The sequence below is a fragment of the Penicillium atrosanguineum genome (assembly GCF_028827265.1).
Source record: "Penicillium atrosanguineum strain IBT 20685 chromosome Unknown utg000006l_segment0_segment0, whole genome shotgun sequence".
NCBI lineage: Eukaryota > Fungi > Ascomycota > Eurotiomycetes > Eurotiales > Aspergillaceae > Penicillium > Penicillium atrosanguineum.
Genome location: NW_026623138.1, coordinates 1076074 through 1103411, shown reverse-complemented (window position 1 = coordinate 1103411; position 27338 = coordinate 1076074). Strand labels below are relative to the sequence as shown.

General features: G+C 52.4%; 11 protein-coding genes across 11 annotated transcripts; 5 read left to right on the top strand and 6 right to left on the bottom strand.

The window, feature by feature from the left end:
- Positions 1-563: 563 nt before the first annotated feature.
- N7443_007542 (CIA30 family protein) lies at positions 564-1728 on the top strand (the record flags this gene model as incomplete). The annotated part of the gene is made up of 3 exons (XM_056887598.1): positions 564-645; positions 693-926; positions 998-1728. 3 exons carry the CDS (start codon positions 564-566, stop codon positions 1726-1728), a joined length of 1047 nt encoding a protein of 348 aa, XP_056739289.1.
- A 203-nt stretch (positions 1729-1931) lies between these two features.
- Positions 1932-2948, bottom strand: N7443_007541 (phosphoribosylaminoimidazolesuccinocarboxamide synthase; the record flags this gene model as incomplete). Its single annotated transcript, XM_056887597.1, has 3 exons — positions 1932-2308; positions 2366-2741; positions 2799-2948. The coding sequence occupies 3 exons, from the start codon at positions 2946-2948 to the stop codon at positions 1932-1934; spliced, it is 903 nt and encodes a 300-aa protein (XP_056739288.1).
- A 181-nt stretch (positions 2949-3129) lies between these two features.
- Positions 3130-5735, top strand: N7443_007540 (putative anaphase-promoting complex subunit Apc5; the record flags this gene model as incomplete). Its single annotated transcript, XM_056887596.1, has 7 exons — positions 3130-3820; positions 3875-3968; positions 4019-4433; positions 4490-4613; positions 4668-4774; positions 4826-4962; positions 5012-5735. 7 exons carry the CDS (start codon positions 3130-3132, stop codon positions 5733-5735), a joined length of 2292 nt encoding a protein of 763 aa, XP_056739287.1.
- A 519-nt stretch (positions 5736-6254) lies between these two features.
- Positions 6255-7069, bottom strand: N7443_007539 (cytochrome c oxidase subunit VIa; the record flags this gene model as incomplete). The annotated part of the gene is made up of 5 exons (XM_056887595.1): positions 6255-6317; positions 6459-6466; positions 6523-6692; positions 6775-6799; positions 6889-7069. The coding sequence occupies 5 exons, from the start codon at positions 7067-7069 to the stop codon at positions 6255-6257; spliced, it is 447 nt and encodes a 148-aa protein (XP_056739286.1).
- A 236-nt stretch (positions 7070-7305) lies between these two features.
- On the top strand, positions 7306-9545 carry N7443_007538 (DNA-(apurinic or apyrimidinic site) lyase APN2; the record flags this gene model as incomplete). The annotated part of the gene is made up of 7 exons (XM_056887594.1): positions 7306-7333; positions 7399-7411; positions 7464-7509; positions 7562-7694; positions 7746-8518; positions 8575-9073; positions 9139-9545. 7 exons carry the CDS (start codon positions 7306-7308, stop codon positions 9543-9545), a joined length of 1899 nt encoding a protein of 632 aa, XP_056739285.1.
- Positions 9546-10814: 1269 nt separating this feature from the next.
- On the top strand, positions 10815-11972 carry N7443_007537 (RNA polymerase II-associated protein 1 N-terminal; the record flags this gene model as incomplete). The annotated part of the gene is made up of 2 exons (XM_056887593.1): positions 10815-11193; positions 11248-11972. The coding sequence occupies 2 exons, from the start codon at positions 10815-10817 to the stop codon at positions 11970-11972; spliced, it is 1104 nt and encodes a 367-aa protein (XP_056739284.1).
- A 975-nt stretch (positions 11973-12947) lies between these two features.
- On the bottom strand, positions 12948-16805 carry N7443_007536 (putative cytoskeleton assembly control protein Sla2; the record flags this gene model as incomplete). The annotated part of the gene is made up of 12 exons (XM_056887592.1): positions 12948-13034; positions 13088-14302; positions 14371-14520; positions 14571-15613; positions 15679-15863; positions 15919-15976; positions 16028-16108; positions 16192-16349; positions 16420-16495; positions 16584-16601; positions 16675-16721; positions 16798-16805. 12 exons carry the CDS (start codon positions 16803-16805, stop codon positions 12948-12950), a joined length of 3126 nt encoding a protein of 1041 aa, XP_056739283.1.
- A 558-nt stretch (positions 16806-17363) lies between these two features.
- N7443_007535 (SMP domain-containing protein) lies at positions 17364-20208 on the bottom strand (the record flags this gene model as incomplete). The annotated part of the gene is made up of 2 exons (XM_056887591.1): positions 17364-19668; positions 19742-20208. 2 exons carry the CDS (start codon positions 20206-20208, stop codon positions 17364-17366), a joined length of 2772 nt encoding a protein of 923 aa, XP_056739282.1.
- Positions 20209-21579: 1371 nt separating this feature from the next.
- N7443_007534 (trans-hexaprenyltranstransferase) lies at positions 21580-22985 on the bottom strand (the record flags this gene model as incomplete). The annotated part of the gene is made up of 2 exons (XM_056887590.1): positions 21580-21741; positions 21804-22985. 2 exons carry the CDS (start codon positions 22983-22985, stop codon positions 21580-21582), a joined length of 1344 nt encoding a protein of 447 aa, XP_056739281.1.
- Positions 22986-23547: 562 nt separating this feature from the next.
- On the bottom strand, positions 23548-25612 carry N7443_007533 (proteasome regulatory particle lid subunit RPN3; the record flags this gene model as incomplete). The annotated part of the gene is made up of 3 exons (XM_056887589.1): positions 23548-23691; positions 23754-25042; positions 25120-25612. The coding sequence occupies 3 exons, from the start codon at positions 25610-25612 to the stop codon at positions 23548-23550; spliced, it is 1926 nt and encodes a 641-aa protein (XP_056739280.1).
- Positions 25613-26415: 803 nt separating this feature from the next.
- N7443_007532 (uncharacterized protein) lies at positions 26416-26952 on the top strand (the record flags this gene model as incomplete). The annotated part of the gene is made up of 2 exons (XM_056887588.1): positions 26416-26591; positions 26643-26952. 2 exons carry the CDS (start codon positions 26416-26418, stop codon positions 26950-26952), a joined length of 486 nt encoding a protein of 161 aa, XP_056739279.1.
- Between the last annotated feature and the right edge of the window lie 386 nt (positions 26953-27338).

Sequence of the window (27338 nt, the reverse complement as noted above, 5' to 3'; positions counted from 1 at the left end):
ACATACCCCAGAGGCGCATATACGAACTGTTAAGCCGCAAATTCTGAGCGAGCTGACCTGCCCAATGAAGTTTGATCTCTGACCCGCCTAGAGAGCGTTGCTCTCTCTTTCAGTTCTACACCATCGGCTAGTATTTAACTACACTGGGGGCTAGCGTACATGATCGTGAACTTTGGAGCGATACCCTTTTACAATATTATGTAGTAGAATCGTGAAATAACAAATATTCAACTTAATTTTCGACCCGTAATGCACTCCAATTTATATCTAACGTCTACTCAGGTAGATTTAGCTCTGTCACTTTGAGTCGCGTCATGAGCCGCCTCTATATCTAAGGCTGGTATGTTTGATACTCGACCCTCATATGCGCTTTTACTCGAAGCTTTCTACATAGTCCATAAACCGTCCAACTATTTTTTGCACACCTGGGCAGATGGAAGATGTAGTTCGGAGTTATCTTATCGCGGCAGATCGGCAGTCTTCACGCCACCTCGGGAAGCGGCATCATCCTCGAGCTTCTTTTAACTCTCCCTGCTCCCTCCACCTAACTCTCCACATCAACCATGATTCCCACTCGGAGCTTATCCGCTCAGAGCGGCTTCTTCAGGCGCAGCGCCGAAGAGCTCGGCCGCCTCTCAAGAATTGGTAGCCTCTCCCTGATCCTCCAGCTTGAAAATAGCTAATGATCCCAGCATGGAACACCGAAGCTCTCTCCACTCCTACCAAACCCTATGTGATGCTCGACTTCCAAGATAAAGAGGATGTCCAGGGCTGCAAGACCATGGCGGACCGCGTGGTCGGCGGATTCAGCACAGCTAGCGTCGATTTCGAGCCTGGAGACCCTGAGACTAACACGCCGCCACACGCTCGATTCCACGGCTCGATCTCAACTAAGCTCCCCGATAACTGGCGCGTCGAGAGAACTGGTACGATATTCATCGAGAAAAACTTGGAACCGACGGAACCGAGAACTTGAAGCTGATATTGAGATTAAAAGGATACGCTGCCTTCCGCAACAAGGACCGCGGCATGTGGCTCTTCGGCCGTCTGTACTGGGACGTCGACCCCTACGCTTACCTCGCCCTCCGCGTCAAATCCGACGGCCGCCGATACACCGTCAATATCCAGACGGACTCTGTCATCGAAACCGATATTCACCAACACAGATTGTATACCCGCCACCACCGTATATACCAGAACGCATACGCGAATACGAAAGAAGGGGAACAACCCGGGCACGTTCAATCATTGGAAAATGAGGACCTCGACGGATATCCTGCTCCGCAAGGCGTCCCTGATGCTCTTTCTGAAATCCCGCCTGAGTATACTATCATCGGCTCGTCCTCTTCTTCAGCAACCACTTCTGGCGGGACGGGGTGGGAGACTGTTCTTCTGCCGTTTAATTCGTTCGTCAGGACGAACCATGGCTATGTTGTTGAACCGCAGACTTCACTCCTTCGTCAGCGGATCAAGAGTATTGGTATTGGTCTTACGGACCGTGTTGAGGGTCCGTTCGATCTGCGCATTCATAAGATCTGGGCTACGAATGGAATGAGTGAGGCGGAAGTTGAGGAGGAACGACAGATCTGCGGTGCGGATGCGCTGTCGGTTGATGAGGGCGTTGAGTCGCATTGGATTGAACGTAACAAGAAGTCCAAGGGCACCGATAACCAAAAGAGCACCGACGCTAAGGGTCTGAAGGGTTTGAAGTCCGAATGGGATGAGTGATTTGCAAACTGCGATTGGCAGCAGGCTGTATATTAATTAAGCGACGTCTCCCATCTTTGCCATCAAAGCCCGGGCAGACAAACATGTAAAACATTGGACATGACATTTTCATTTGTTTATCCTTGATTCGTAACAAGACATAGGATGCTCTCTCTTTGGAGACACATCCCCGAAATATACAGCGAGACAGCTAATAGCCCGCTCTAGTTACCACCAGTGATCTTCTCCCACGCCTCCTTATACTTCTCAGCGGTCTTCTGCGCAATCTCATCGCTCATGCGAACACCTTCCTTACCCTTGAGTCCCTCCTTGACCAACCAGTCACGGAGAATCTGCTTGTCAAAGCTTGCCTGTCCACGGCCAATAGCGTAGGTATCCTTGGGCCAGAAGCGGGAGGAGTCCGGGGTCAGGACCTCATCAGCCAGAACGACCTCATCGTTCTCCTCGTCAACGCCGAACTCGAACTTGGTATCGGCAATGATAACACCGCGCTCCAGAGCATACGCGTGCGCAGCCTTGTACAGCTGCAAAGCGAGCTCAGCAATGCGCGCGGCATACTTCTCTCCAACAATCTTGACGGCTGTGTGGACTAAGTTAGCTATCCAGTATCAACAGCAAGATCAGGCGTCACACTTACCCTCGTCAGGGTGAATGTTCTCATCGTGCTCGCCAAGCTCGGCCTTGGTGCTTGGTGTGTAGATCGGACCGTTGGGGAAGGCCTCGCTTTCCTGCAGACCTGCGGGGACCGCCAGACCGTGCACAGTGCCGGACTTCTGGTACTCCTTCCAAGCGGAGCCGGTGATGTAGCCACGAACGATGGCCTCAATGGGGAGGATACGGAGCTTGCGGACCTGCATACTGCGGTTCTGCAGGACCGGGCGCAGCGATGCGGGGATCTGGGAAGGGAGATCGAGGGTGAGGAAGTGGGTGCGCAGACCGGGGACGGTCTCTGTCAGGATCTTGAACCATGTCTTGGTGCAGAGGGTAAGGAGGACGCCCTTGTTAGGGATTCCCTGTATGTTCAGACTATGTCAGTAATCAATCTCGTCGATTGAAGGGAGCAGACGAACATTTTCCATAATCACATCGTAGGCGGAGATGCGATCAGTCGCAATGAAGAGCAGGGTCTTGTCGTCGACCTTGTACAGGTCGCGCACCTTGCCGCGGGCGACAAGAGGCAATGCGCCTTGTAGATCAGTGGTTGCCAAAGCTTCAGCCATGATTGTCAGTTCAATTGAAGAGGAATGAAAGAAGAGAACCGACGATGCGTCATCTTTGCCTTTTTTTTGGCGGGGCACCGATCGCGGCCTGATGGCCTCAGGCACTTATCGAGTTATCAACGCGCCTTCGCATCAACACGTCTTTTCGTTGTCTGGTCAGCGAGATGCGCCATTGCCGAACATGACGCGCTATCTGACACCGTGGAGGATCTCTCTACTGTGCTTGATCACCGTCTATACGGATGGCGTCGTGCCCAATTCGTCCGCGATTCATGTGTTGTCCTTCCTGACCGCGGGTTTGTTCCCTTTAGATCCCGCCGATAAGCAATGGGAGAAACACTACCTGCCCAGCATCACCGAGCTTGAGGAGGTGCTCTCGGGTCATGGGTCTTCGGTTCCAGGACGGACTCTGTGGGATCTGTTCCTCAAGAAGATCTGGTCGCTTGACTCGCTCGATGCGCTTGAGGAGTTCTTTAGCGATGTCCTACCGTCCTTGCTGAGCAAGACGCGTGAGCAATTGATGCAGGATAGAGACAATGGTCTCGCTCCGGAGGATGAGGGTATGCGGTTGTCGCGGAGCTCCCCGCTTGGCGCGTTTGTCCGCAGGGCGTACCTTGAATACACTCGGCTGCAATTCCACGACTCGGTGAAACTGTGGTCTGGCTTTGTGAAGTACCGCCTGCCTACGTATCATAAGTGGGCACGAAGGAATCCGTCCCATGAACAGGCTCCTATTGATGTCAATCTTCACGAGTCCAACAGCTACCTTTCCCAGGTGGTCTACGGTAACATTGAAGATGACGAGGATGAGGGTGTCGTCAGCGTTAAAGATGCTGAGCGTCTGATTGAGTTCCAAGTTGGAGAGCTACAGAGTAGGTCTATCTGGTTCTGATCCTATTGACCGGTGCCGAGGCTAACAACCACAGGACTGGGAGGCAGAGTCCCCGACGGGATGAGGGCCCAGCTCAAACACATTATGACATCCGAGTCCTCTGTACCGGTGCTCATGTATTACCTGGAGTAGGTCCTTTTGAAAATTCTGTATTGCAGATTCTTCTGACATAGCTTAGGTACCTGGATGCTTGGCGAGCAGGTGACTATACATCAGCCTTTGACAATCTCCATCGATACTTCGACTACACCATGCACAGCAATCTTGACCGAAGCGCATATCAATTTGCGCTTCTGAATCTGGCTATCATACAAGCTGACTTTGAATGTTTCAACGAAGCCATCTCCGCTGTGCAAGAAGCCGTCGCTATTGCTCGTGAGTCGCATGATATGAATTGCCTCAACTTTTGCATGAGCTGGCTCTATCACTTCGGCAAAGCATTTCCGGAGCAGATGCGGGAGGTGCAGAACAGCGGTATGCTGGGGAATGAAAAAGAGGGTCTCGCTTTCCTCAAGGCCAAGTCTAAGGAGACTGACATGTGGTCACTCATGAGTACAACATTATTGAGCGAGGCCAAATTGGAAATGCAGCAGGTAGGCTCACCCCTGTCATTGACTTCAAGGGATCCATGTATATTGACCGCTACTAGGGAGAGAGTCTCGCGTCTATTGTCGAATCATTTGTGCGAGCATCACACGTCAACGTGACCAAGAGCCTCTCAACTCCTACGGGTGCGTACATGTTGCTGCAGAGCGCCATGTATGCTCGGATAGGTATAATTACGCCCGAGACCTCACTCATGAATGACCGCTAAACACTTCCGGTAGGAGCGACTCACCTTTCATGGCTAAACACCGAAGTCTTCCGCGAATGCTACAATGAAGGCCAGTCATATGACGACTTCGTCAAAATCACATTCCGCAATTGCCAAATCGTAAGTTGGCTCTTTCGTCCCATTACTGGACAAAGCTAACCCTATATCCAGCTGGTACAAAAAGGCAATTACAAGGAAGCCTTTACGCGCATGAACAAGATCGAGCCCGAAAGACTCCGAGCCTTCAAATACAACAACGCCTGGACCTACTACTCAGGCCTTCTCCAACTACAGCGTCAAATCTGCCGGTGAGCATTATCAACCCAATCATCACTAATCCCGCTAACAATCCTCTAGCGACGATAAAGTAGCAGTCGAACACATCCTCTCGCAACTCCAAGCCGTACAACTCCTCGACTTCGACATGCATCTCCTCCTAGCCTTCCACACAATCGAACACACCCTCCGCCAAGGCGACCACGGCCGCGCACTCTTAATGCTCGAACAAGCCGCCCACTCAATGCAACCCGAAAACTTCGACGTACACTCTCAAATCCGCCTCCTCTGTCTAAAATCCCGCATCCTCGAAAAGTCAGGCCAGCCACAAAGAGGTTTCTCCCTCGCCATGCGTGCGGCCAACATCGCCCACCGCTCAAAGGTCCTCTTCGACCTGTGGGAATCTATCGTCACCCTCTCCGCTATCCTGCTCAGTCTACGCGAGTTCGACGCAGCGAACGAGCTGGTTCAGAGTATTATGCCTCAGATTCTAGAAAGCGAGGACTCTGCGCTCGTCGCGCGCGCGTATTCGGTGCTGGTGGATGCGAATATGGGCATTGCCGGGGAAATGTGGGCGAAGTTGGGGAAGGAGAGTACGCCGGCTCGGAAAGAGTATGTTAATCGGGCGCTGGGGTATATTGATTCTGCGTATGATGCTTATGAGGAGATTGAGGATATTCTGGGCCAGACGGAGATGATGGCGAAGAAGGCTACTGTTATGCATCTCACCGGGGATCCGGTGCTGGCTAATGATTATGCGGCGAAGTATCTTGATCTTAGGAAGAGACGTGGGGCAGAGGTTTGAGGTTTGAGATGGTTTTCTGGGATTGTATTATTAGAGGCGTTTGCTTGTTCGGGACGGTGGTGTTGGGTGGTGTTGGGTGGTGTTGGTTGCATGAGTTCATCTGTCTTAAATGATATGCATAGCTTGCATCTTGTCTGTTTTATTACGAGGTTCCCGATCAGTGCGCTGCTCAAGTAGAAGTATCCCGGTTGGGTAGTCGGACCTTACTACTTTGACACAACTCAAGTCTTCCTTGCTGGCCGATGAATATAAACTCCAAGATCTACGGCTACTACACCTTCGGAATGATTTCAAGGTACAATAAACCCATACCAATGATATTGGATCTAGGCAAGCACAACAGACAAAAGAAATGGCGGAAATGACGGGCTTCACTTCATTCTCTCAAGTACATCCCCAAGCTTCGGGCTCTGGCTCCTCCCCGATAGATATACATGTGACTGTGCACCAAAGACGATCTCTCAAATTGACAGCTCGCTGACCGAGCTTCTGCGGTTAGAGATTGAGAGGGCAACCTGCTTAGGTAGCCTTGTCAGTGTTGTGGTAGTTAACGTCGCTGTTCCAGCTGTGGGAAATGGTTAGCTATCGTGATCTGACAAGGATTGAGTCCAGGGAAGAGCTCGACATGCTGCAATTGCAGCATGCAATTGCACCCGTGAAATGAACAGGGCCTGGACACTCTGCCGGGGCTCGGGTTTTACAATGGTGAGTATCGGAACTTACAAGATGGTCTGTGTGGGAAACGAGTTAGCTAGGTATTCTTGAGGGGTGATGCAACATGGGAAACGAAAACTCACCTTGTCACCGCCGCGCCACGGGTAGTTCTTGGAGCGGATGTTCTGGTAGGGGTACTCGGTGCGCTCCTCAAGAGGGGGCATGTGCTCCCAGTGCTCCCAATGCTCGTTCCAGAGGTTGTAGGCGTTGAGACCGCCACCGATCAGGCAGGGAATGACAGCGCTGTAATATGTACCGTTAGTGGTTTTCCGTGTCGCTCGAGGTGTGGGACAATGGATCCCAGCTGCATGAGGCCAAAACATACAAGATCGACAGCTTGCGCCAGAGGTCTGTAGAGCCATTGAGTCAGTACAAGCTTCTCAGATTCCGAAAGCCATGCCGGAAAGCTCGGTATAGGGCCAATTGGGGGGTCACGTACCGCTGGTGGAGGCAGCGTGGTGCTTGACAGCAGCACGCTCGCGGTTGAACTCGTTGTCGACGATCCACGAGGGCTGGGCCTCGGAGGAGGCGAAGCGGCGTTGGACGGTCTGGCGGACCGGCGCCTGGCGGGCCTGCTGCGAGGCACGCTGAGAGAAGCGGGCAACTTTGCGGGAGAACATGGTGGTTGTGGTGCTGTTGGGCTGGAGGGGAGAGGATCGTACGTTGAAATCGAAGCCGCTTTAGTGGACCTCGAATTCCCGTGATCCCCCGGCTGACTAAGTTGATGTCACTCCACACTCACGTGATATCAACGGTACGGTGACGACGGCGCCTCGTTGTTTCGCTCGCGATAGCGAGCTGGTTGGCTTCTTTTTGCTGCTGGATATGCTGGGCCTTGCTGTGCGCTTGGTCGGCAATGGGGTTTCGTATCACCACGTGGAATGGTATGTTTTGTTCTAGTCTGAGAGACGTGTTTGGTCGAGATCCTGGTGCTAACACTGCATAACAGTTAACGGGATTCGGTATGTTTGGGTTGAGGTGCAAATCGGAGATGGTTACTGAATAATTAAAAAGCAACCCGTTCTCATACCAACCATGGCGAGGGAATCGGACCTTCGAGGTGAGCGTGCCAGTTCGTGATGCGCAGGACGGTGATACTAACTCGAAATCAGTCCATGTTTGACATCCTGGAATCCGACATCGTAGTCTTCCAGGAAGCAAAAATTCAACGGAAAGATCTCCACGATGATATGGTCCTGGTTCCCGGATGGGACTGCTACTTCAGCCTCCCCAAGTTTAAGAAGGGTGAGTCGTTAGTCTCCATTGCTTTTCTCGATTCAAGCTAATTGCCGATAGGATATTCTGGGGTCGTGATATACACGCGCAATGCTACATGTGCTCCTATTCGTGCCGAAGAAGGCATCACAGGTGTTCTATGCCCGCCTAACTCAGCTGTGTCTTTCCGAGATCTGCCAGAGGAACAGCAGATTGGTGGTTACCCGACGACTGAGCAGCTCACGAGGCCTGCTTTCGTAAATGAGGAGAGTGATGAGGATGGCTTGGGGGGTGGTAAGCCGGCGCCAGATCCCAGGATCGATGCCGCGACACTCGACTCTGAAGGGCGAAGCGTGGTCCTGGAGTTCCCGGCCTTTGTGCTCATCGGTGTCTACTGCCCGGCACACCGAGACGAAAGCCGTGACTGCTTCCGAATGGACTTTCTCAGTGCCCTAGATGCTCGGGTACGTAACCTTGTCGCCCTGGGGAAGCGCGTCTTCCTCACAGGAGACATCAACATTGCTAAGATGGCAATTGATTCTGCGCATGCGCTGGAGGGCATCCGCAAGAGGACCACCACGGAAGAAGAGTATATCTCTGCTCCGTCTCGGAAGCTGTTCAACTCATTGCTTTCGGACGGGGTTGTTGTTGGGGAACGTGACGAAGGCAGAGAGCAGCCGATCATGCACGATATCTGCAGATCGTTCCATCCAGAACGCAGTGGCATGTATACATGCTGGGACACGAAACTTAACACTCGACCAGGAAACTTTGGTGCTCGGATTGATTATGTGCTGTGTAGCCTGGATATGCAGGATTGGTTCTCCGACTCAAACATCCAAGAAGGACTGATGGTACTGCTCCATTTGTGCAAACATGCGCGAGCTTTTGCTGACGTTTTTGTGCTTAGGGGTCGGATCATTGCCCTGTCTTCGCTGTCTTCAAGGACCAAGTGCCTTATGAGGGAGGCCTGTCACACATATACGACGTCATGAACCCGCCGGGTGTGTTCAAGGACGGCGAGCGCCAGCAGGAATACTCGTCCCGGTTCATGTTGCCAGCCTCTGGTCGCCTGCTGCCGGAGTTTGATGTCGACAAGCGCCGCAGCATTAAAGATATGTTTACCCGCAAACCTCCCAGCACTCTCTCCCGATCCTCGTCCACAGCCAGCGCACTGGAGAAGCCAGCTGCATCCCCAGCTTCGGAACCAAATACATCGGCAACACCTACTCCCAGCGAGACGCCCACGCCAGCAGTGTCTTGCGAGGCGCAGACTCCAAAGGCTTTGCCTCTCAAACGATCACAGCCGGCCTCTTCAGCTTCTTCTAAGCGCGCGAAGCCTACGCCTACCCCGTCAGCAGCGGGCCAGAAGTCGCTTATGGGCTTTTTCAAGCCAAAGAGCGGCGAGGGTGCGTAGCCATTTCATGACTCGCGAGACGTCAGTGTTCAGAACATCACTCACCCATCACTGCAGGAGCATCGCCCAAGAAGAATAGCATAGTTCACAATCCTGGCATCGCCCCAGCCGCATCTCACCTACCAGAGCCTACACCCGACATCCCTACAACTTCCACAGGTCCTCTGTCTGCACAATCCTCCCCCACTAAACTCAGAACCGACGACTCGTTAATCGACCCCATCGTCAGCAAAGAAGACTGGACGAAGCTATTTACAAAGAAGCCCGTGCCGCGCTGTGAGAGCCACCAGGAGCCATGCGTAAGCCTCACAACCAAGAAGCCGGGCATGAACCGTGGCCGGGCATTCTGGATCTGCCCTCGGCCACTCGGTCCCAGCGGCGAGAAGGAGAACGGCTCGCAGTGGCGATGTCCCACGTTCATCTGGGCCAGCGACTGGAACTCGACGTCACAGTCGGAGGCTTGATATGAGGCAATTCCAGGGTCATTGCATCTCTTCTAGCAGATACCCTCATCTTAGACAATCTATATTGCATGTGCAGCTTACATAGTGCTCTTTTTAAGGCCCTCTACTTGTAAAGGATCCTAACAATATGAATCGGGCGTACTGGAATCATATAGGGACCTCAAGCATGAAGCCCTAAAGTCCAGATCCAATTGAGTTGGACCATGGAAGTCTCTGGGTGACTACGTTCGCAATGTCCTTGCAGTTGTCTGTATGTGGGCCTGAGTCACAATCACCTGGAGGCCTTCAGCAGGAAGCTCTAATCTTCTCATTCAAAGCAGTTAGCCTGAGGAAGTATGCAGAGAGGCTGGGACCTAAATTACCCAAAGCAGTTAGCCCCCGATATGAAGCAAGGGATGGCAGTTACCTGACGTACCTTAACCTCCTGTCCAGTTACCTGCCTATTCATTCACGTATTGAAGCCGAGTCCATGCGGAGTGTTCTACCTGTCGCCCCAATTGTGTGCTACTGCACCCTGGCAGCAAGTCCCCAGCATCCCAATAATAGAGCCCTCTCAATTCATGGACCCAGGATGTAAGTCCTGTAGAGTTAAGCGTGGCAGAGAGTACAGACAGTATTGGGAGTACATGGTGACTTCACCCGGAGATAAAGTTGTGGATCGCGGATCTGCAGGGTCGTCCACGTGGGGGAACATGTTACACGATGCAACTCCCGAGTCTAGTTGGAATTGTCGCCGCAGGATGTAATTACCCGTACGCGGGGGATACAGTTCGAAGGCAGCCGGGGGGGGATCACATGGGTCGAGGTGAACAAAGAAAGATTGCCCTGAGCCCTAATTTACGGCTCCATCTGGATTGCTTTACGTCCGAAAGGAGTCATTTAGGGATACTTCCTTCAATGAGAACAATGACTGGGACAATGAATAGTGAATATGCTGATGAATACACTATCTGAATGTTTCCCTTTTTGAGTAATTTATGAGTCTCCCGAGACACCCTCCCCTGTTCCTTAAATACTTCTTTCTTTGTCTCTTTCTTTCTTTCTTCCCATCCTCAACCTCACTCATCTCATTTCTTTCTCACTTCCTGTCGCAGTCTTCAGTCTCATTTCATCACTTCATTGATCTGTGAACTGCTTGCCTGTTCTCGCCTGCTCCACCTTCGCTCAGTGTTAACTCTTTGTGGCTCAAACTACTCTACTGAGTCTGCTTCTGGGCTCTTTGTTCCCAATTCAACTCATCAAATTTTCTCTCAAGTCCATCTCCTCAACATGACTTCCCCAGCTTCACAGAACTCTGATTATGCTGAAAAACGCTTCCTGGATTACCTGTGCAGCATTCCAGCCTACAAGGCATCCCAAATCCTGGGGCTACAGGGCCCTGACCTTGACTTTCCTTCCTTTGCGGCTGCCATGGTTGCTGGTATTCCTCTCCAGTACTTCGACCAGCCACAGCCAATTGTTGATGGTCCCCGCTTTGAGGTCCGGGATGGAAGCCTCACTCTTGTCACCAAACCCAATTCAAAATCAAAGATGAATTGGCCAACCCAGATTGCGTCCTCGCCCTCATCGGCACCATTTCATGTTGCGCCTGCTGCTACCCGTCCTGCATCTCGCCTCCGCTCCTTGAACAGCTTCATGCTCTTCCGCAGTAAGTCTAATCACAGATCTCGGTGACAATTATAGTACTCATCATTTTTTTTAGGCTTTGTTGCTCCCCTGTTCTACGGGGTCACCCAAAAACAAAAGTCGACATTGATTTCCACCATCTGGGCCGAGGAGCCACTTAAAGCCCAGTGGACAGTCATGGCCAAGGCGTACACTTTTCTTCGCGACCATTTTGAACTAGGGGCCATTTCCTTGAGTGACTTTACTGCAACTATTGCTCCCATGTTCGGGATCCCCTCTGCTAATGAGTACATCACGATACTCGGTTGGACAATCATGTCATGGGCTCTTGAGGACGGTCAGAAGGGCTTCGATGTGACCCAGAGCTGGGACCCCAACCTGGCTGATTTAAATCTCCAGCCTGTGTCTGTTGAGAATATCGTTGACCATTATCAAGAACTCAGGAAGTTGGTCACAAAGGATGGCTCTGTGTGGCCGCTACCTCAGCAAGGTTATTCTGCGCTGGCACTCAACTCAAACTGCCCAATTGACTCCCGCCAAGAGCTTCCTGACCCCTACGGTTGGCTCTTCAATCATCGCGGTGAGCGTCAGGATGGTCCTATTGAAGATCTCCACTTGATGGATGTGTACAACAACCCTGGCCCTGATATGGACCATATTCGCGACCTCATGATCATCCCCCCTACTGACATCCTTGTCAATCCTAACTTCGATCTTGAGCTCGCCGATGAGCTTGATAAACTCTTCCCGGACATGGAATTTTCAATGCTTGATGCGCATGGGCTCCTCAACATTCAGTAAGCGCCACCATGACTTCTAACTTACCCACAGATCTCTGCAACAACTACTCACCTTCTCCACGGCATGCGGCAATCACCTCCGTTGACCCTCTCCTCCAAACGCCCTCCGTCATAACAACATCGCCTCTGCCAGCCATGAGCATGGTACCTGACAACGTTTCAATCTCAACCCCCAGACTCTTGTCAAGTTCCAAAAAACATCAAGAAACAGAATAAATCCAACTCAAAAAAGAATTATCATTCGTCCATTTTTCTGCTCTTTTGTCTTCTTCTTTCTCCGTTGTCTACCCTCCCTCAGCCCTGCGTCACTACTTGTTCCTTGATCTCTTGATCAGACTCGTTGTGGATAGGCTCCGAATTTCGGCATGATTTTTTCTTCCGTGGATCTACTTTCGACTTCCAACTTTGAGCTTAGCGATTCACCCTGTGCTTAGCGACCCCACATTCTGCATGCGCTTGGCCTCCCAGTCGGAGCGTCCTGAAATCTCGACATCCTATTCCGACATCCTGTCAAATCCATCCCATGGTTCTTCTTTTCCCACAATTCCCGTGAATGTGTGTCGCTCATAGGTTCGAGACAACAAATGAAGCATTCTATTTACTTCTGTTCGTTGTGCAGTATCTCGTACACCGTACGCCGTACAGTGCATTCTACACTACTTCCAGTTTGCAATTATCCCAGTCTAGACTTGTCTCTCCAAGTTCCAAGCTCCCGTGGAGACCGAGGTGACGTGTAGAGACTCGTAGTCAACTGTCTATTTCTTTGTTGCGGCCTTTGGAGATGCCGTGCCAAGACGCGATCCGCGGGTCGATGTGGGGCCGTGTTCTTTATTTCAATGCAGGGATACGTTGATAGGTGCAAAATAACGGGTACATTTCGCTAATCTCTCGAGCAGCTACGGAAGTATGAATGGAAAATCGAAAACGGATGCACTTCCAATACCGGTTCCGGGATATACACAGTGAGGGATCAAATTTAGTCTTCCTGGTATGAGATCTTGCGCATCTCGCCCAGACGTGTACGGGCGCGGGCGAGGTTGTTCTCGAGTTGGAGGATCTCGACCTGCAGAACGGAGGGTTAGTAGGTGCTAGAACTATAGGGGATGGGAAACGTACCTGCTGCTCCATCTCGCGAACCTTGAACTCGTGCGAGCTGAGCCTGCCGTAGTCTTCGGAGTCGCCTTCGGCGCCGTTCTTCTCGGCGATGATCGCCTGTACCTGGCGGACGAGTGCGCGGCATGCGGCACCAACGGCCTTGCTGGCTGTTTCCAGGCGGTCTTGGGTCTTGCTCATGAAGGTGGCCTTGACTCGGCTAGCGGCGACTAGCTGGGCGGTGCTGGCGGCGACGTCGTTGGAGGCGACGATGAGCTGCTCTGGGGAGTTGCGGCCGGAGATGACGCCGTCGGCAGTCTCAATGAGAGTGTTGGTTGATACGGCCACGGCCTTGGCGGCGGAGATTAGGCCCTCAGTCCAGCGGTTGTTCTTCTTGTAGAATGCTGTGCGGGTCGAGCTGCCTCGGCCTTCACGCACAATCTCTTGCTGAGACTCGGTGGCGGCCTTGATCAACTCGGCAATAGCGTTAGTCACGGCGATGGCGGCGGCAAGGATTGCGTCGTTGATCTTCAGTTCATATGTTGAGAAGCCGTCGCGGGGCTTGTTCTTCAGTTTGGCGAGACGCTGGGCTGCGGCATCAATGGCATCGGCGGCCTTGAGCAGCTCCTGGTCGACAAGGTCGCCCAGGTCGCCATTGGTGTTAATCTTGCTGCTCTTGGGCGCGAAGGACTCCACCATCTTCGACAGGGTCTGCAGGTCGCGCTGGACCTCCAGGTTGTTGTTGATGACGACGTCGGTCTTCTGCAGGGGCTCCATGCCGTCGAGGCGGAAGGACTGGAGACCACGGAAGAAGCGCAAAGTCGCTTGGGCAGACTTACGGGCCGCGTTGAACAGCTGGTCGGAGCTCTTGTCATCGTTGGCGAAGCGGGAAAGACCCTTGGTGTTACTGAGAGTGTCTGCAATCGATCCAGAGAAGACAGCTACTGTGCGGATGATCTCGGCGTGGGGGCTGTTGGGACCGTCGGCAATGAAGTTGTTGAAGGCCGTGGAGAACTCGGTAGCAGAGGCCGAGGCCTTTTCGATCTGCGACAGGACATAGGGAGGCGAGGCATTAGAGTTACCGGCCTGCATGGACGAATCCATCTCGTACAGAGCATCATCCACGCGCTGCACACCAGCCTGCAGCACAGAGTCAATGATGTCGTTGATCTTGGCCACTGCGCCGTGAAGAACAGTGTCGATCTGGCTATCAAGCGCATGATCGGTATCGCCTTGGTTCTGTAAAGATCCACTGATTAGTATGGGGGGGCATGGGAGCGTGGAGTCATCTTGAGATCGACACTTACCATCTTCAGCTCCTCAATTTCCATCAAGAGCTCGTCCATGCCAGACTTGTACACTTCGAGTTCCTCGTCCTTCTCACGAAGAGCAGTCTCGTGGTCACCATCCCGCTCGGAGTGGCGGCCAGAGATGTCTTCAAGAGCGCGGGTTTTGTTCTACGCTGGTCAGTAACAAAGCTTCTACATGACAGAGGGCAACTACTTACCCTGAGAGCCTCCTCCAGATCAGCCATCTCGCGGTTATACTTGGACAGCATGGACGAGATCTCCGTGCCCTTTGAGCGCTCCGCATTCTCAGCACGTTCAAGCGCCATCCGAAGCTCCCGCTTGATCTTCTCCAACTCATCCTTGCCGGTGCCGGTGACACGATCCCGATCGTGCAGCGCACGATCACGCTCACGGATCATATCAGCCAACTCTAGGTTCTTGGTTTTGATCTCACGCTCCAGCTTCTCACGGCGTTCAATGGCCTCCTGTGCGGAAGCAGCCTTGAGCTTGAGGCTCTTGGTGGTCTGCAGAAGATCCAAGTGCTCCTGTCGCAGCTGCGAGTACAGCTTGGCCAGAGCCTCATACTTGGTCCGCCAGGTGTTGACCTGCTCTTGCAGAGCCCGGATCTGTTCGTCCTTGGAGGCACTCTGCATGTTAAGGTTGCTGTTAAGCTGGTTCATCTGCTCCTCCAGGTCCTTGACTCGGCGGTCGTATTGCTGCAACATCAGCTGGTCCCGCTCGTACTGGGCTCGAGCATTGAGGTTCTCCTGCTCCAGCTCTGCCAGGCGGCCCTGGGTATGTGTCTGGTACTGGTCACGGAGCAATTGCTCTTGTGCCAGCCGTTGCTGCTCGGCCTGCAGGCGCTGCTGCTCCTCGAAGTCTTGCTGAGCCTGCTGCTGGGCAAGCATCTGCTGTCGCTGCTGGTCCTCCCATTGGTTCTGGAGGCGCGCTTGCTCGGCCTCGTACTCCTCTTGCTGGCGTCTGGCCTCAGTGGTCCAGAAATCGTTGATGGGTTCAGGCTCGGCAGCCACCTTGGGAGGCGGCGATGGCTGCTCAACCTCCTTGGCCGGTCGCCTCGGCAGAGCGGGGCGTTCATCTTCATCACCGAGCAGGCTAGGGGGGTCTTGCGGCAGCTTGGGAATGGTGATAAGACTAGTCAGGTATCGCAAGTTGGAGCACTCGTAGTAGAACCGAACAAGACGGTAATGCTGGGCATCATATCGGCCGCGGAGAGGCTCGAGAGCTTCATCTTCACCGGTTGCTATACAACAATTTGACATCTTAGCGGACGATTCACAATATCCAAGAGAGTAGGGGATTCCATACTTGTGTGCATAGCTCGCAACATGCTAGTAATAAATTTGTAAATGCCATAACTCTCCTGCACCAGAGGCACCAATGCAGAGATTCGGCACTCGTTGTTAGTACCAGATTGGAAGTGCGAAAAAATAAGCTTCTGGAAAGCATCAATCTGATCCTGCAAGGTCATGAGATCGGTGATAGTCTCATATCTATAAATCAATTAGCGCTTTGAAGGCCAATTCTTCGAAAAAGATTGATGCGCACCCTTCATTAGGATCATTGATCGTCTTCAAGCTAATGTATTCCTCGTACTCGAACAATCCTGCAACCGGTTAGACAACCACACCAACCCACTTCACTCAGAACAGCATACCATTGAATTCAGGGTGATTCCGGTGGAAACCCAGCTTTGACTCGAGGAAAAACACGTATTCGCGAATGAGCGGAGCGTATCCTATTCAATGTCAACAATCATATCCACCCCACGCGCCCCGCCCTCGGACGTATCGCGCATCCCAAACCAGCAGAGTATCATACCTCGAATGCCATCTCCTCCAACACCGCGCATCAAGCTATCAATCCAATTGGAATGCTGCTGCGCCTCGCGCACAACAATGGGGTGACCTTCCTGCAGCACCTTGTGGATAGTAATAAGAGCCTTGAACGTCTGGACCTCGTCGGCAAGGACAGGCTGCCTATAACGCACAAACAGAAGTCAGTGACGGTTTCTTAATACTTCCTCACGATCTCCGGGGTTCCGCATACACTTTCATGCCCGCCCAAAAGGCCGCCGACGATTTGTGGTCCCACGTGTACACGATACAGCTGCGCACATGTTTCCCTGTGAGTATGCATGTCAGTCGGGTCAAGCGCCAGGCGCAAATAGGGGAGTCTCGGCGAGGATCAATGGCTTCGCTATGCGGACGTACGTTTCGGCGCAGTTTCCTCTGTCGCGAGTCAAATGGTTAGCCCCCCGTTCTCACTTCGTTTCAGGGCCGGCATGACCGGACGAGCACTTACCGATACTAGTGGCCTTGCGGATATTAATGGCCAGATCGGCCTCCGTCCTGTGCGATTGAGGTTATTCGACTGCTTGCGTTGGTTTGGGGGGGGGGGGGGGGGGGTGGCAGTTGTCCCGCTTACCGACTCATGGTGGCGATGCGAGTTCAGGGGAACTAGAGCACCGACGGGAGAAGGGGTGATAGAAGAGCCCGGGCAGCGCGGGATATTCCCAGTGACAAAGCGCTGACCGGAGAAAGAGAGATGTGAAGCACAAGTTGTCGAGTGCACGTGGAGAGCAATGACGTTGGGGGAAAGCTGGCGCCTGTCAGTCTTGGCGACGCCTAAGCCGCTTCGCTCGGCCCATCCTATCCTGGCCCATCCCTTGTTCTTTACTACGCGTCACCTGCGCCATGTAGGCAGCATGAATCTACTTTTATATGTCGGAATTACAATTTAATATATGAAAGGAGTGGTGTCATAAAATTGCGTATCGAGTTCGCCGGGCGACATCGAAAGATACTGCTTTCTATACAATGGGACCCTGAAATGCCGACGGGATGCTTCTGCTGGCAGATACAAGAGAGCCCGTCAAATAACACAAATCCTTCAAACACCTCGCAGTTCCAAATCCAAGTGATTACACAAGGTCTTGTTCAGATTGGCCCGTCGCCCGGCTGCCTAATGTCGTAGGAAACTCTGGATCCATATCATGCCGATGAAACTTCCACTTGTCCGGGCGTTGGAAGGGCCTCGTTGCTGTCTGGCGAAGAGGCCAGAGTCTGGTCAACAGACCGCATGGACCGATCATCTTGGCTATCTTCAGGATCCCAAGTGGCATCCGTCTCGGCTAGATCGGCATTGGATGAGGCCTCGCTCTCGAGGAGAATGGCCTCCCTTGGACCACTTTCCGAGTCTACATCGCCGACCGCCGGACTGTTCGGACCCGAGTCCAGCGGGGCCTCGACCACAAGCACCTCGTCTGCACGATCAGTGCGCAGATGAGGGGGAATCGGCTTTCTGCGAGGCAAGGGCGGAGGCGGCACGGGTCGATGATCTCCCGAGTTAGACCATTCAGAGTAAGGCGGTGCCGCCACCAAGGGCTTCCGCTTCGGCAGCGTGCCGGACTTTCTGTTCAAGGCGTATTTGTCCGGGCGCAGTAAGGAGGCTCCAGGAGGAGGGTGGGGATGTCCACGTCCAATGGGTTGATCTGGGGTGCCAGCGGGCGTTCGAGACGAATCTTGATCATGAGGTCCCTCTCCTTTCCCAAACACACTCATGCCCCATTTCTTTGCAGCAGCGGTTGCCGACCCAATGGTCATGTTGCCAGAAGCCTTGTCATCAGATGTCACTGACTGGAAGGACTTGGTGAATGTCTCAATGGTACTGCGCCGGCGCGACTTCTCGCTCGAAAGCGATGTGGTAGAGCTCCCTCGAGAGCTTCGGGGGCGCTGGAAGGAAGGCGTGTTCTCAAGACGAGCGGATGAGGGACTTGTGATAACCTGATCCCCGAGGAGGCCAATGCCGTCAATAGATTCCGCGATGGAGGAATTCCGGCTGTGAAATGCATTCTCTGGCATCATAATACCGCCAGTGGGCGGCGAGCTGCTTGGAGTCCTGTTCGGAGAGGTAGGTGGAGAACGGCTTGATATTTCAATCATAGCACTAGTGGCGTTGCTCTTGTCACCCTTCTTGGTTGGCGATGCAACCTTGTTTGCATTGTCTGCAGTGACCACTGGATCGGCTGCATTGGAGAACGTGTGCGAGCGAATAGAGCGGGGCGCAGGCCTGCTGTCGGATCTTTCGATACCGGTGGAGGTTGCGCCTGAGTTTTTTGACTGAATATCCGATGTGGATTGTTTCAGGGGCTTGCGGGCTTTGACTTTGGTATTAGACTCGGAGAGAGCAGGCATGCTCATCGTTCGCTCATCCTTGGACTTAAGCGCCTCGATCGAGTCTCCGCGGACACTCTTCGGTGTTTCCGGAGGTTCGCCAGACTCATCGGGTATTTCTGCATCGGCATCGAGGTCTGGCATATCTCGCTGCCAGATACCACCACGGAAAGCTTGACCCATGGTGTCCAGAAAGGGAGCATCATCCCAGAATGGCAGGACAATGCTTTCTGCCACCACTTCACGGATTTTACTCTCAATGGTGCGCAGAATGAGACTGTAGGTGATCTGCTTCGAGCTGACAATGGGTTGAATATCCATCACCATTCTCGGCATGGTTTCAAAAGTTATCCAAAGTCGATTGCTCGGTGGGGGCTTGAAACGGACTAGCAAATGACCTTCGAGTTTCTTCAACACCACTGCTAGCACAATATCGACTTCTCTTGCTTTGAAACGAGGACCCAAATCAATACGCACCGTGGCTGAGATCTCGAGTCGGAAATTTCCCGTGTATTGAAGATCCATCTCCACGCAGCAGTTGCCATCCACGGTCAGATCCTTCAAGCGAGGATTGGTGATGAAAGGAGCTCCTTCGCCCATAACGATTTTATGCAGACCAATCTTACTGATGAAGTTCGGCTTGTTCACTCGGGAGATCTTCTTAACAATCTTGCACCGCAGGAACTCCTCTAGCTCGGGAGTCTGATATAAAGCCAGAAACAAACGTCCAAAGAAAGCATTGATCCACCGTGTCTGCAGCTGCTCTTCTGAAGAATGCAATCTTTGTACGAGGGACACAATGTGCTTCACGTTAAAATCCTGCTGCTTAGGAGGGCGGTCTGCAGAACTCCACAACTTGGTCTGGTTCTGAAGCATGGCGAAATAAAAGTCCTCCTTATCTGACAAGTTCTCAGAGAACAAGTAGAAGGGCGGTGTTGGTCCTCCCAAGTCTCCCAGCGAATCCAGTCGCCGTGAAAGACAGATAGCATTCCTCTTGAGCCACAGTTCGGCCTCCGGGACCTCAGCTTCGCCGCCGTGGACGGATACATCGTGATGAGCGAGAGAAATCACATAGCGGACCTCAACCTGGTTTACGTCGTCATAGAGCATCAAGTGGCCATGTCTAAGCACAGATTAAATCATCGTCAGCTCATTTCCAACCAGGTCCAGACATACTCGACCAAAGCAGTGCATACCGGAGAACAATATAGAAGACGTTCCTAGCCCTTTTCGTAGTCTTCCCATTCGACTTCGTCGGCTCAATACTAGGCGCCTGTTTGCGGTCGAACAGGCTCCGATACATTGACTGATAGACACTGGGGCTCTCGGCGGCAACGACCTCCCCGGCGGGGGTTGTCCTCTCCGGAGGTTTCCCATTGACACCACCAGGAACGTATTCACGACAGACAGCAAAGTAACCGGCAGCGACATCGGTATCATGGGTGCGGTGGAACTTCTCAGCCAGCTGGTCGGTACCGGATTTCAAGCTATATTCGTCATCGTCAGGCCGAAGCACCGAGTCGGGAGCTTCACGTGACCGTTGTGAGGACAAGGCATCAGGGAGTGTTAGGTAGGCATGTAGCAAGAATAAGGATAGCACCAGAGGGACGAAGGTAATTCCCCCCAGCACGTAGATTAGGAGGAAGCTTCCGAGTAAACCCATCGGGAACCAGTCGATCAAAGCGGGAGGGTGGAAAGCTCCATAATTTGGGGACTGGATCCCTAGAGCGGTGTAGATGGAGGTTGCAATATAGAAAGGGGAGAGACCGGCTCCTATTGAAAGCACAAAACGAGGGCAGGTAGCGAGAGGTCTAAGTAGACAAAGCAAAGCGCAGTTGGAGAGGTCAAGTTGCAGCTTCCACGCGCGCGGGAATGACGGAGGTCCAGGGCCAGCGTTGCACTAGTAAAGTTATGTAATACTTTTGCTATAACCTGGAACATAGCTAAATTTGTATGGTAAAATTCATTACATACGTTGAAAAACGATTACGTAACTAGAAGCAATACGGGGAACCCCGCAGGATCCGAACAACTGTCAGGAACCGCAACTCCGCAGAAACGAAACGACTAAACGACTATATATAGGTCATTCAGAAGGTCTTTTGTGATATTTTTTCAATAAGAAAGGTATCTACAGGGTCAATAAGATGCTCAGCGCTTGTACATTGCTCCCTATAACTTGATTGGCTGGTTCTTTGCTGCACATTATCTGGTCTCTATACAACAACTATGCAGATCCCTTCAGAGTATTCTGGAGGTCCCATCTTCCATTCGATAAGATATCCGGCAACTACCTCGAGAACAAAAATGTCTCATTACCAGCTTGAACTAGAAAGCAAAAGGCTCGCATCATCGGCGAATCGGACCTTTGAGCAGGAAGCCAAGCTTGTAATGAATGTTGTGGATCTAGGCGCTTAATATGAACCAAGAACAATCACATTGTATGAATTGAATTCTCTGCATCGATCCTTATTTTAATGATATCACATCTCCTGGGGTCATGATCAAGGCCGTAGTATCTTATGACTCGTCAATCTACGTCAAGTACCTGACCTTGAATGACATAGCACAAGATCGAATCTTCAAATCACTGAAGATTACTATAGTGCAATGCATCTATTTCTACAGTCTGTGTTTCCATACCTGCTATAGAAGGCCAGTCTAACTTCAACACGGAACAAAAGTCCAGACGTGATTAAGCAGTGCAGCATTTGCCAACCTTCTCGTTGGTCATTCGATTTTACACGACAATGCCCATTGGCGCACAGTGAACATGCCGTAGACATTAAACAACACTTCAAGCATATAAGATTATGGACCCAGATATAAAGGGCTACAAACAGCACCTGTGGTAAATATAATAAAACATGATATCAGGTCATTCCAATCCAAGTCTAAAAACCACGCATCTAGATATTTAAGTTACACATGTACTTCCCCAAACGAAAGCACCCAAACAGCACTGAGAGAAAAAGTGGGGTGGTAGCAATAAAACAGACATATATATGTTTACAAATAGTACTATGTACTTCTCTCACTTTCTCCGATTCATCGTCTTCTCGCACATCTCAATGAGGCCCGACTTGGCCTCACTGTCTGGGAAGTCGCTGATGGCTGCAACCGCCTTGTCGGCGTAATCCTGCGCCAGAAGGCGGGTCCTTTCGACACCGTCGCTGCGGTAGACGAGCTCACGGGCCTATTTATTATTAAATTAGTACTGCAGTAAAAAGATTTTGAAGTAGGTTGAAGTTGACTCACCCGCTGCACATCGCCTTCCTCACGGAACTTGCGGCCAACCAAGGGTCCAAGCTCGGGGTTGCTCTTCCATGCAAACAACAATGGAGCGGTGGCCAGACCAAGCTCCAGATCAGCACCGGCGGGCTTGCCCAGCTCGGCTTCCGTGACGGTATAATCCAGCATGTCGTCAACCAACTGGAACGCCAATCCCAGGTTCCGGCCATAGGCGTACGATGCCTCGATCACCTCCGGGGCACTCCGGCCCAGCACGGCCGCGGAACGGCAGGACTTGCTGATCAGACTGGCGGTCTTCAGGTAGGTCTTCTGGAGGTAGTAGTCCAGGGTCTCGTCCGTATACTGGGGCTTTGACTCATCCTGGGCGGTGTTCTTCAGCTGCATGAATTCACCCTCCACCAGATTGGCGATGACAGTCGCCATCAGCTCGGTGACCTCGGGGTCGCGCAGTCGGGCGAGAGCCACGGAGGCACGTCCCAAGAGGAAGTCACCAGCCAACACGGCCATCTTGTTTCCGAAGGCGGTATTCGCAGAGCTGCTGGCGCGGCGGGTGATGGCGTTGTCGATGACATCGTCGTGCAGGAGGGATGCGGTATGGATGAGTTCGGTAATCTCGGCCAAGCGGCGCTGCGAGGGCAGGATGTTGTCGTCGCCTAAAAAGTCATACTTAGACTCGGCGGAACGGGACACAAGGGGGTTGACGTCGGGGTTGGAGTCGTCGAGTATTGAGGGCGCGCTGAAAGGGTTATCGACGGGTGATGGACTCGCGGGATTGTGCTGCTTGCGGGGATCCAAGGCTGTGGCCTGGGACATGAGCAGGACCAGCAAGGGCCGCATGTGCTTGCCCTCACTGCGAGTATAGTATTTGGCCACCTTGTCCAGTGCTGGATGGCCCGATCCCAGCAATTGGCGAATATTCTTGCTCAAGAACTTCAGCTCCTTTCCGACGATGCGCAGAGGGTCGACCGAGACGCCGGGAGGAGCCTTCGGCAGACCTTTGAAGATGGCCTGGGCGGCTGACACAGCAGCTCCAAATGGAGACGCATCTCGTCGGCGGGTAGGGTGGTATTTGCGGGATTGAATGGAGAGGTGGGAGAGGAGCAGGTCATCACGAAGGCATTGGGTGCACACGGAGGTCGAGGATCGCGTGATGGCCAGCCCGGTGGCCGAGAGGGTGCGAGCGCGCATGCTCAGGGGCTTCTCAATTAGATTCGAGAATCAAGAGGGAGCATGGAAAGATTGGCAATGCTAGATGCAATGGTGATAAGGTGATACGGAAGAGGTCTGGGAAACTTGCGGGAGGAAGAATTCGAGCTCTCGGGACGGCACGGACCACGCGCGAGCCCCGGTCCCGTATACTTCAAGTACGTTTCCTATCGTTTCTACCATATTGAAAAATTCTAGATCATGACTTGGCAAAAACAATCAATACTACTGCATCTAAAGTAGAGTATCTTCCGAAAGAACCGATGTGCCACCAGGCTTATCCTCTTCTGCGCCCTAGGCACTGTATACTGCACCACTCTACACAAGGCGAATGAAAATGAAATAATTCCAATATAAGAGACATGAAAAATCGCGCCGGCCATCTTGGTCCGCACATTCCCCCTCTTGGTACATCCTGCAAAGAAAAGCGACATCCCCGTCGCGCACAATTAACACATAAGTTGAAGAAGGCCGCTACAGCGTAGAGACCTATGCATTGGGGCCAGCGTTGAGAGAAATGCCGTATCAATCACAGACTATCTTCTTAGATGGCATCGAAATCGCCTCCAGCATCTTCATCGTCCATGTCTCCTTCTTGGATCTCCTTGGCCAACTCACGCTCCCGCTCGCGAGCCTCCTGAGCGCTCTTGAGCTCGAGGCGGTGCTGGTTCATCGGGAATCGCATGGCCTAGTAGAATAGTCGTCAGTACAGTTCGGCTCGGATTATTCTGGTTGGGATAAATAGCTTACCTTGACACTCTCGTCGTGAAGAGCCAAGCAAGCGCGAATGCGCTCGTGGAACGCCTCGCCGGGCTCCCGGGTGGCATAAATGTCACCCACGTCCTTGCTCTTCATGAACCCATGTTCATGATCCAGAGTAGCCTCAATGACGCCATCACGAATGGCCTTAGCCACAATGTACTCAGCCGACTCCTCGCTATCCAGACCCAAGCGGAGACAAATGTCACGCAGGGAGATGCGGGAGTAAGACAAGGACATCATGCGGATACCGGTCTTGATGACGTTTTGCCTCAAACGAAGAATGAGTGTGTAGGTGCCATCCTTGCGGAATGCAGCACTGTGGGTGTTGACAATGTTCAGGAAGCCATCCAGGTCACCGACACCGACAGCCTGCGCAAGCAGGAAGTAGGGATGCATGGCCTTCTCCAAGGCCGGCTGGCGGAAGACCGCACGGTCCGGGATATCACCCATCAGCAGCTCAACCACCACAAGCAGCTTGTGAGAGGATTGGTAGAACCCACGGGCGCTGTGGCTGGTTGGGGACTTACGGGTGGCACCGATCAGATGGCTGTGAGCCTCGGTGTACTGCAGCTGAATGGCACGAATGCGGCCGAGGTAGTAGAGATACCGAGCAATCTGGTTGTTGGATGCAGCAGCAGGGAATCGGTTGTGCGAGATCAACAAATCCGCCTGCGTGATGTGGGAGGTGGAGAGATAGTTGCGGAGTAGCAGAGTCATGACAGTAGCCTGTGTGTCAACATCTTTCCGGAGAACAGCAGTTCGTAGGGCAGCCAGCAGGGGCTGACGGATGGTGGTAACAGTCGCCGCGGGCGAAGGAGCGAGAGGAGCGATCTGCTCAAAGAACAGAGAGTAGTAGAAATAAACGCGCGCGGCAAGAGAGTCCAGTGTACGGCGGTTGAGGGCCCGAAGGCGCTCGATCAAGTTGGTTGAGAACTCCGCGCCCTGCTGAATCTTTCGCTGGTCGAAGAGGTAAATCTGAACCAAGATGGAAAGGTACGCATCCACTTCGGGCAGCACCTCCTTCGGGGCCGCTTTCTTCTCCGCATCAACCTCCATGTTCGACGTGGAATTCTCAAAAGCACCAGCTTGGCCGAGAGCCTCCAAGAGGAAAATAGCTGTCGAGTTGGATGCTACGTATGTGTCGGTAATCACTTCGGCGAGGACCTCGGGGTTGATGTGTTTCCGCATGGACGATATCGATCGTAGGACACGTAGGGTGAATCGGGGGTCAAAGTGAGCGACGGCTCGGTCAAGAAGGGTGAAGTTGGTCTTGATGTCTATCATGTGAGAAAGTAGTGATTGTCAATTAGCCAAATGATCCGTGAGAGGGAGTTTTGACCAGATAGCAACGAACCTTGAACAGCCTTGACAGCCGGATCGATCTCCGGCTCGGCCTCCTCAGCGTCACCATCCTCGGCACCTTCCATCGTCACGTCCTCCTCCTTATCCTGGCCAGCCTTGCCGGATGATCTGGAACCCTTGGTCGGGGGAACTACAACAGTCATCTTCTCGTCACCATGCCGTCCCTTGTTGGTGTTGAATGAGGATGTAGGCGCACCTGCCGTATCCTCTCCCATCTCAACGTCCTCAGAACCATTCACACCGTTCTCCGCATTCTTCGAGCCGTTAACGTGTTGGTCCTCCTCGCCCATACCAGCGTTCGATGCGCCCTTGGCGGCTTTCTTTGCCGGAGCTGACTTGGCCTTGTTGGCGGCGGCGCGAGTCGTAGGCGCGGCCTTGTCTTTGGAAGGCGAGCTCTGAGAGTTCGAGCGAGCCTTTTCACCGTTAGCAGATGAAGAGGTATCTGACTTGTTGTTTGATCGCAGAGAGCGCCTCTCGGCCGGCATCTTTCCCAAGCTGTTGAGCTCAGCTGAGCAGTTACCAAGCTTCAGAGGAGGTTAGGGGGAAGAGCGATGAGAAGCACGAAACAGAGATCAGAAGCAAAGGGCAAATCCAAGAATGCCAAGTTGCCAATTTCCAAGAAAACGATGGGGAAAACGGGCAAAGCGACGGGTGGATGAAGTGGACGGGTGATGTGATGTCAAGAGACGAGGACGGGCACAAGACGCCTGAGGAGTGCTTAGTCAGGGAGAGAGCTTACTGGCGATGCGCAACGGCGTGTCTCCGAGGCTTTTGAGCTCAAGGACTGAACTTCAAACCAGGTTGGGGAAAATATGGGACAATTGGGAAGGAAAATAGGAAGCTCCGAGCTGCAATCTTAGCTATTTGAGTCTGCTGTTGCTGCGTTGTCTTCTTTTGGAGCCTGAGGCAGCGATGGCAGCTCTCCAACCCAAAACAAAAGCTGCGGATTGTTCGCCGCTGCACCAACACCACACCGTAACCATGCCACTTCTCGAGTCACACCTGGAGCAAATTGCTCTCTCTTCAAATGCCATTGCCGACCTTCCGTTTGTGCTCCGCTCGTATGGCTTTGTTATCCGATGTTAATATGCACATCTACAGATTCCCTCCGCCCCGCATCTTTACGAACGCGTTGCTAGGCTCACACGACATTACCCGCTTGATTAGAGATACCGAAGTCCATGAACGAGCGCTGTTCCACGTTGATCCGGCCTCCAAGTCTCATGGGTCACAAAGGCGTGCCACTAGGCGTGGGACTACCTTCTCTGCCGAGTCCGAGTCCGAGTCAATGGCCAGTCGAATTTATTCTGCCCGCAACAACCGCAATCAGTCCGCTGTGGCCCGAGTCTTAGGCTCAGATATGATGGAAGAAATAAAACGGTCTGCCGGCACATCGTCTCGAGGGCGTGGAGAGGTAAATGTTGAGGTCCTACTTCGGGGAGCTGAGATTCTATGCAACGTCTAGTAAGTTGGAGCGCTAAATTATCCGCGGGAAATGCCCTAACCATAGAGCAGTCCCGTCGCTGGTGCACAAGAAAAAATTGCCACTCTGCGCTATCGCCACAAGTTGATCGCTGAGTCCATTGCTCAACTGGAGAATCGCGTTGCTACCAACACAGCGGAACTCGAGTCCATGCGACACTCGTATGACGATGACGAGTATGACTTTTCCCCTATGCCTGAAGCAGACTTAGAGGCACTGCAAGTTACGGATGAAGATATCGAGCGCGAATTGGCCGAAATTCACGACTTGGAGCGAAGGAAACGAGCTTTGGAGGAGCGTGTCACAGGCATGGAGCGAGACCTGGGTGGCTTGATGGGTTAATCCCATGCATTGTAGATGTTTGATACTTGATGATTTTGATGAGTTCTATGAGCGTTACACATACCCAATGATGAACCTTTTTTTTTTTTTTACTATGTACTTTCCCTTCTTTCTAATGCACATGGAATCTTATGGAAGCTTTTCCGTGTGTTTTCATCTGAATACAGACCCTTTGTACCATCCTTGTTAATGTTTACACCAGCTTAATTTAAATAATTGTATTCTGCCAATTAGTAGCAGCTACCTAGATGAAAACCATTGTGTGCTGTACACATGGGGCGCGCGTATAGAAGAGTACCTCTATCACCATGATATTCATTGAAAATTATGGCAGCTTCCAAAAATACGCACTATATCACGAGTATCATTCTTCGCGTTTAATAACA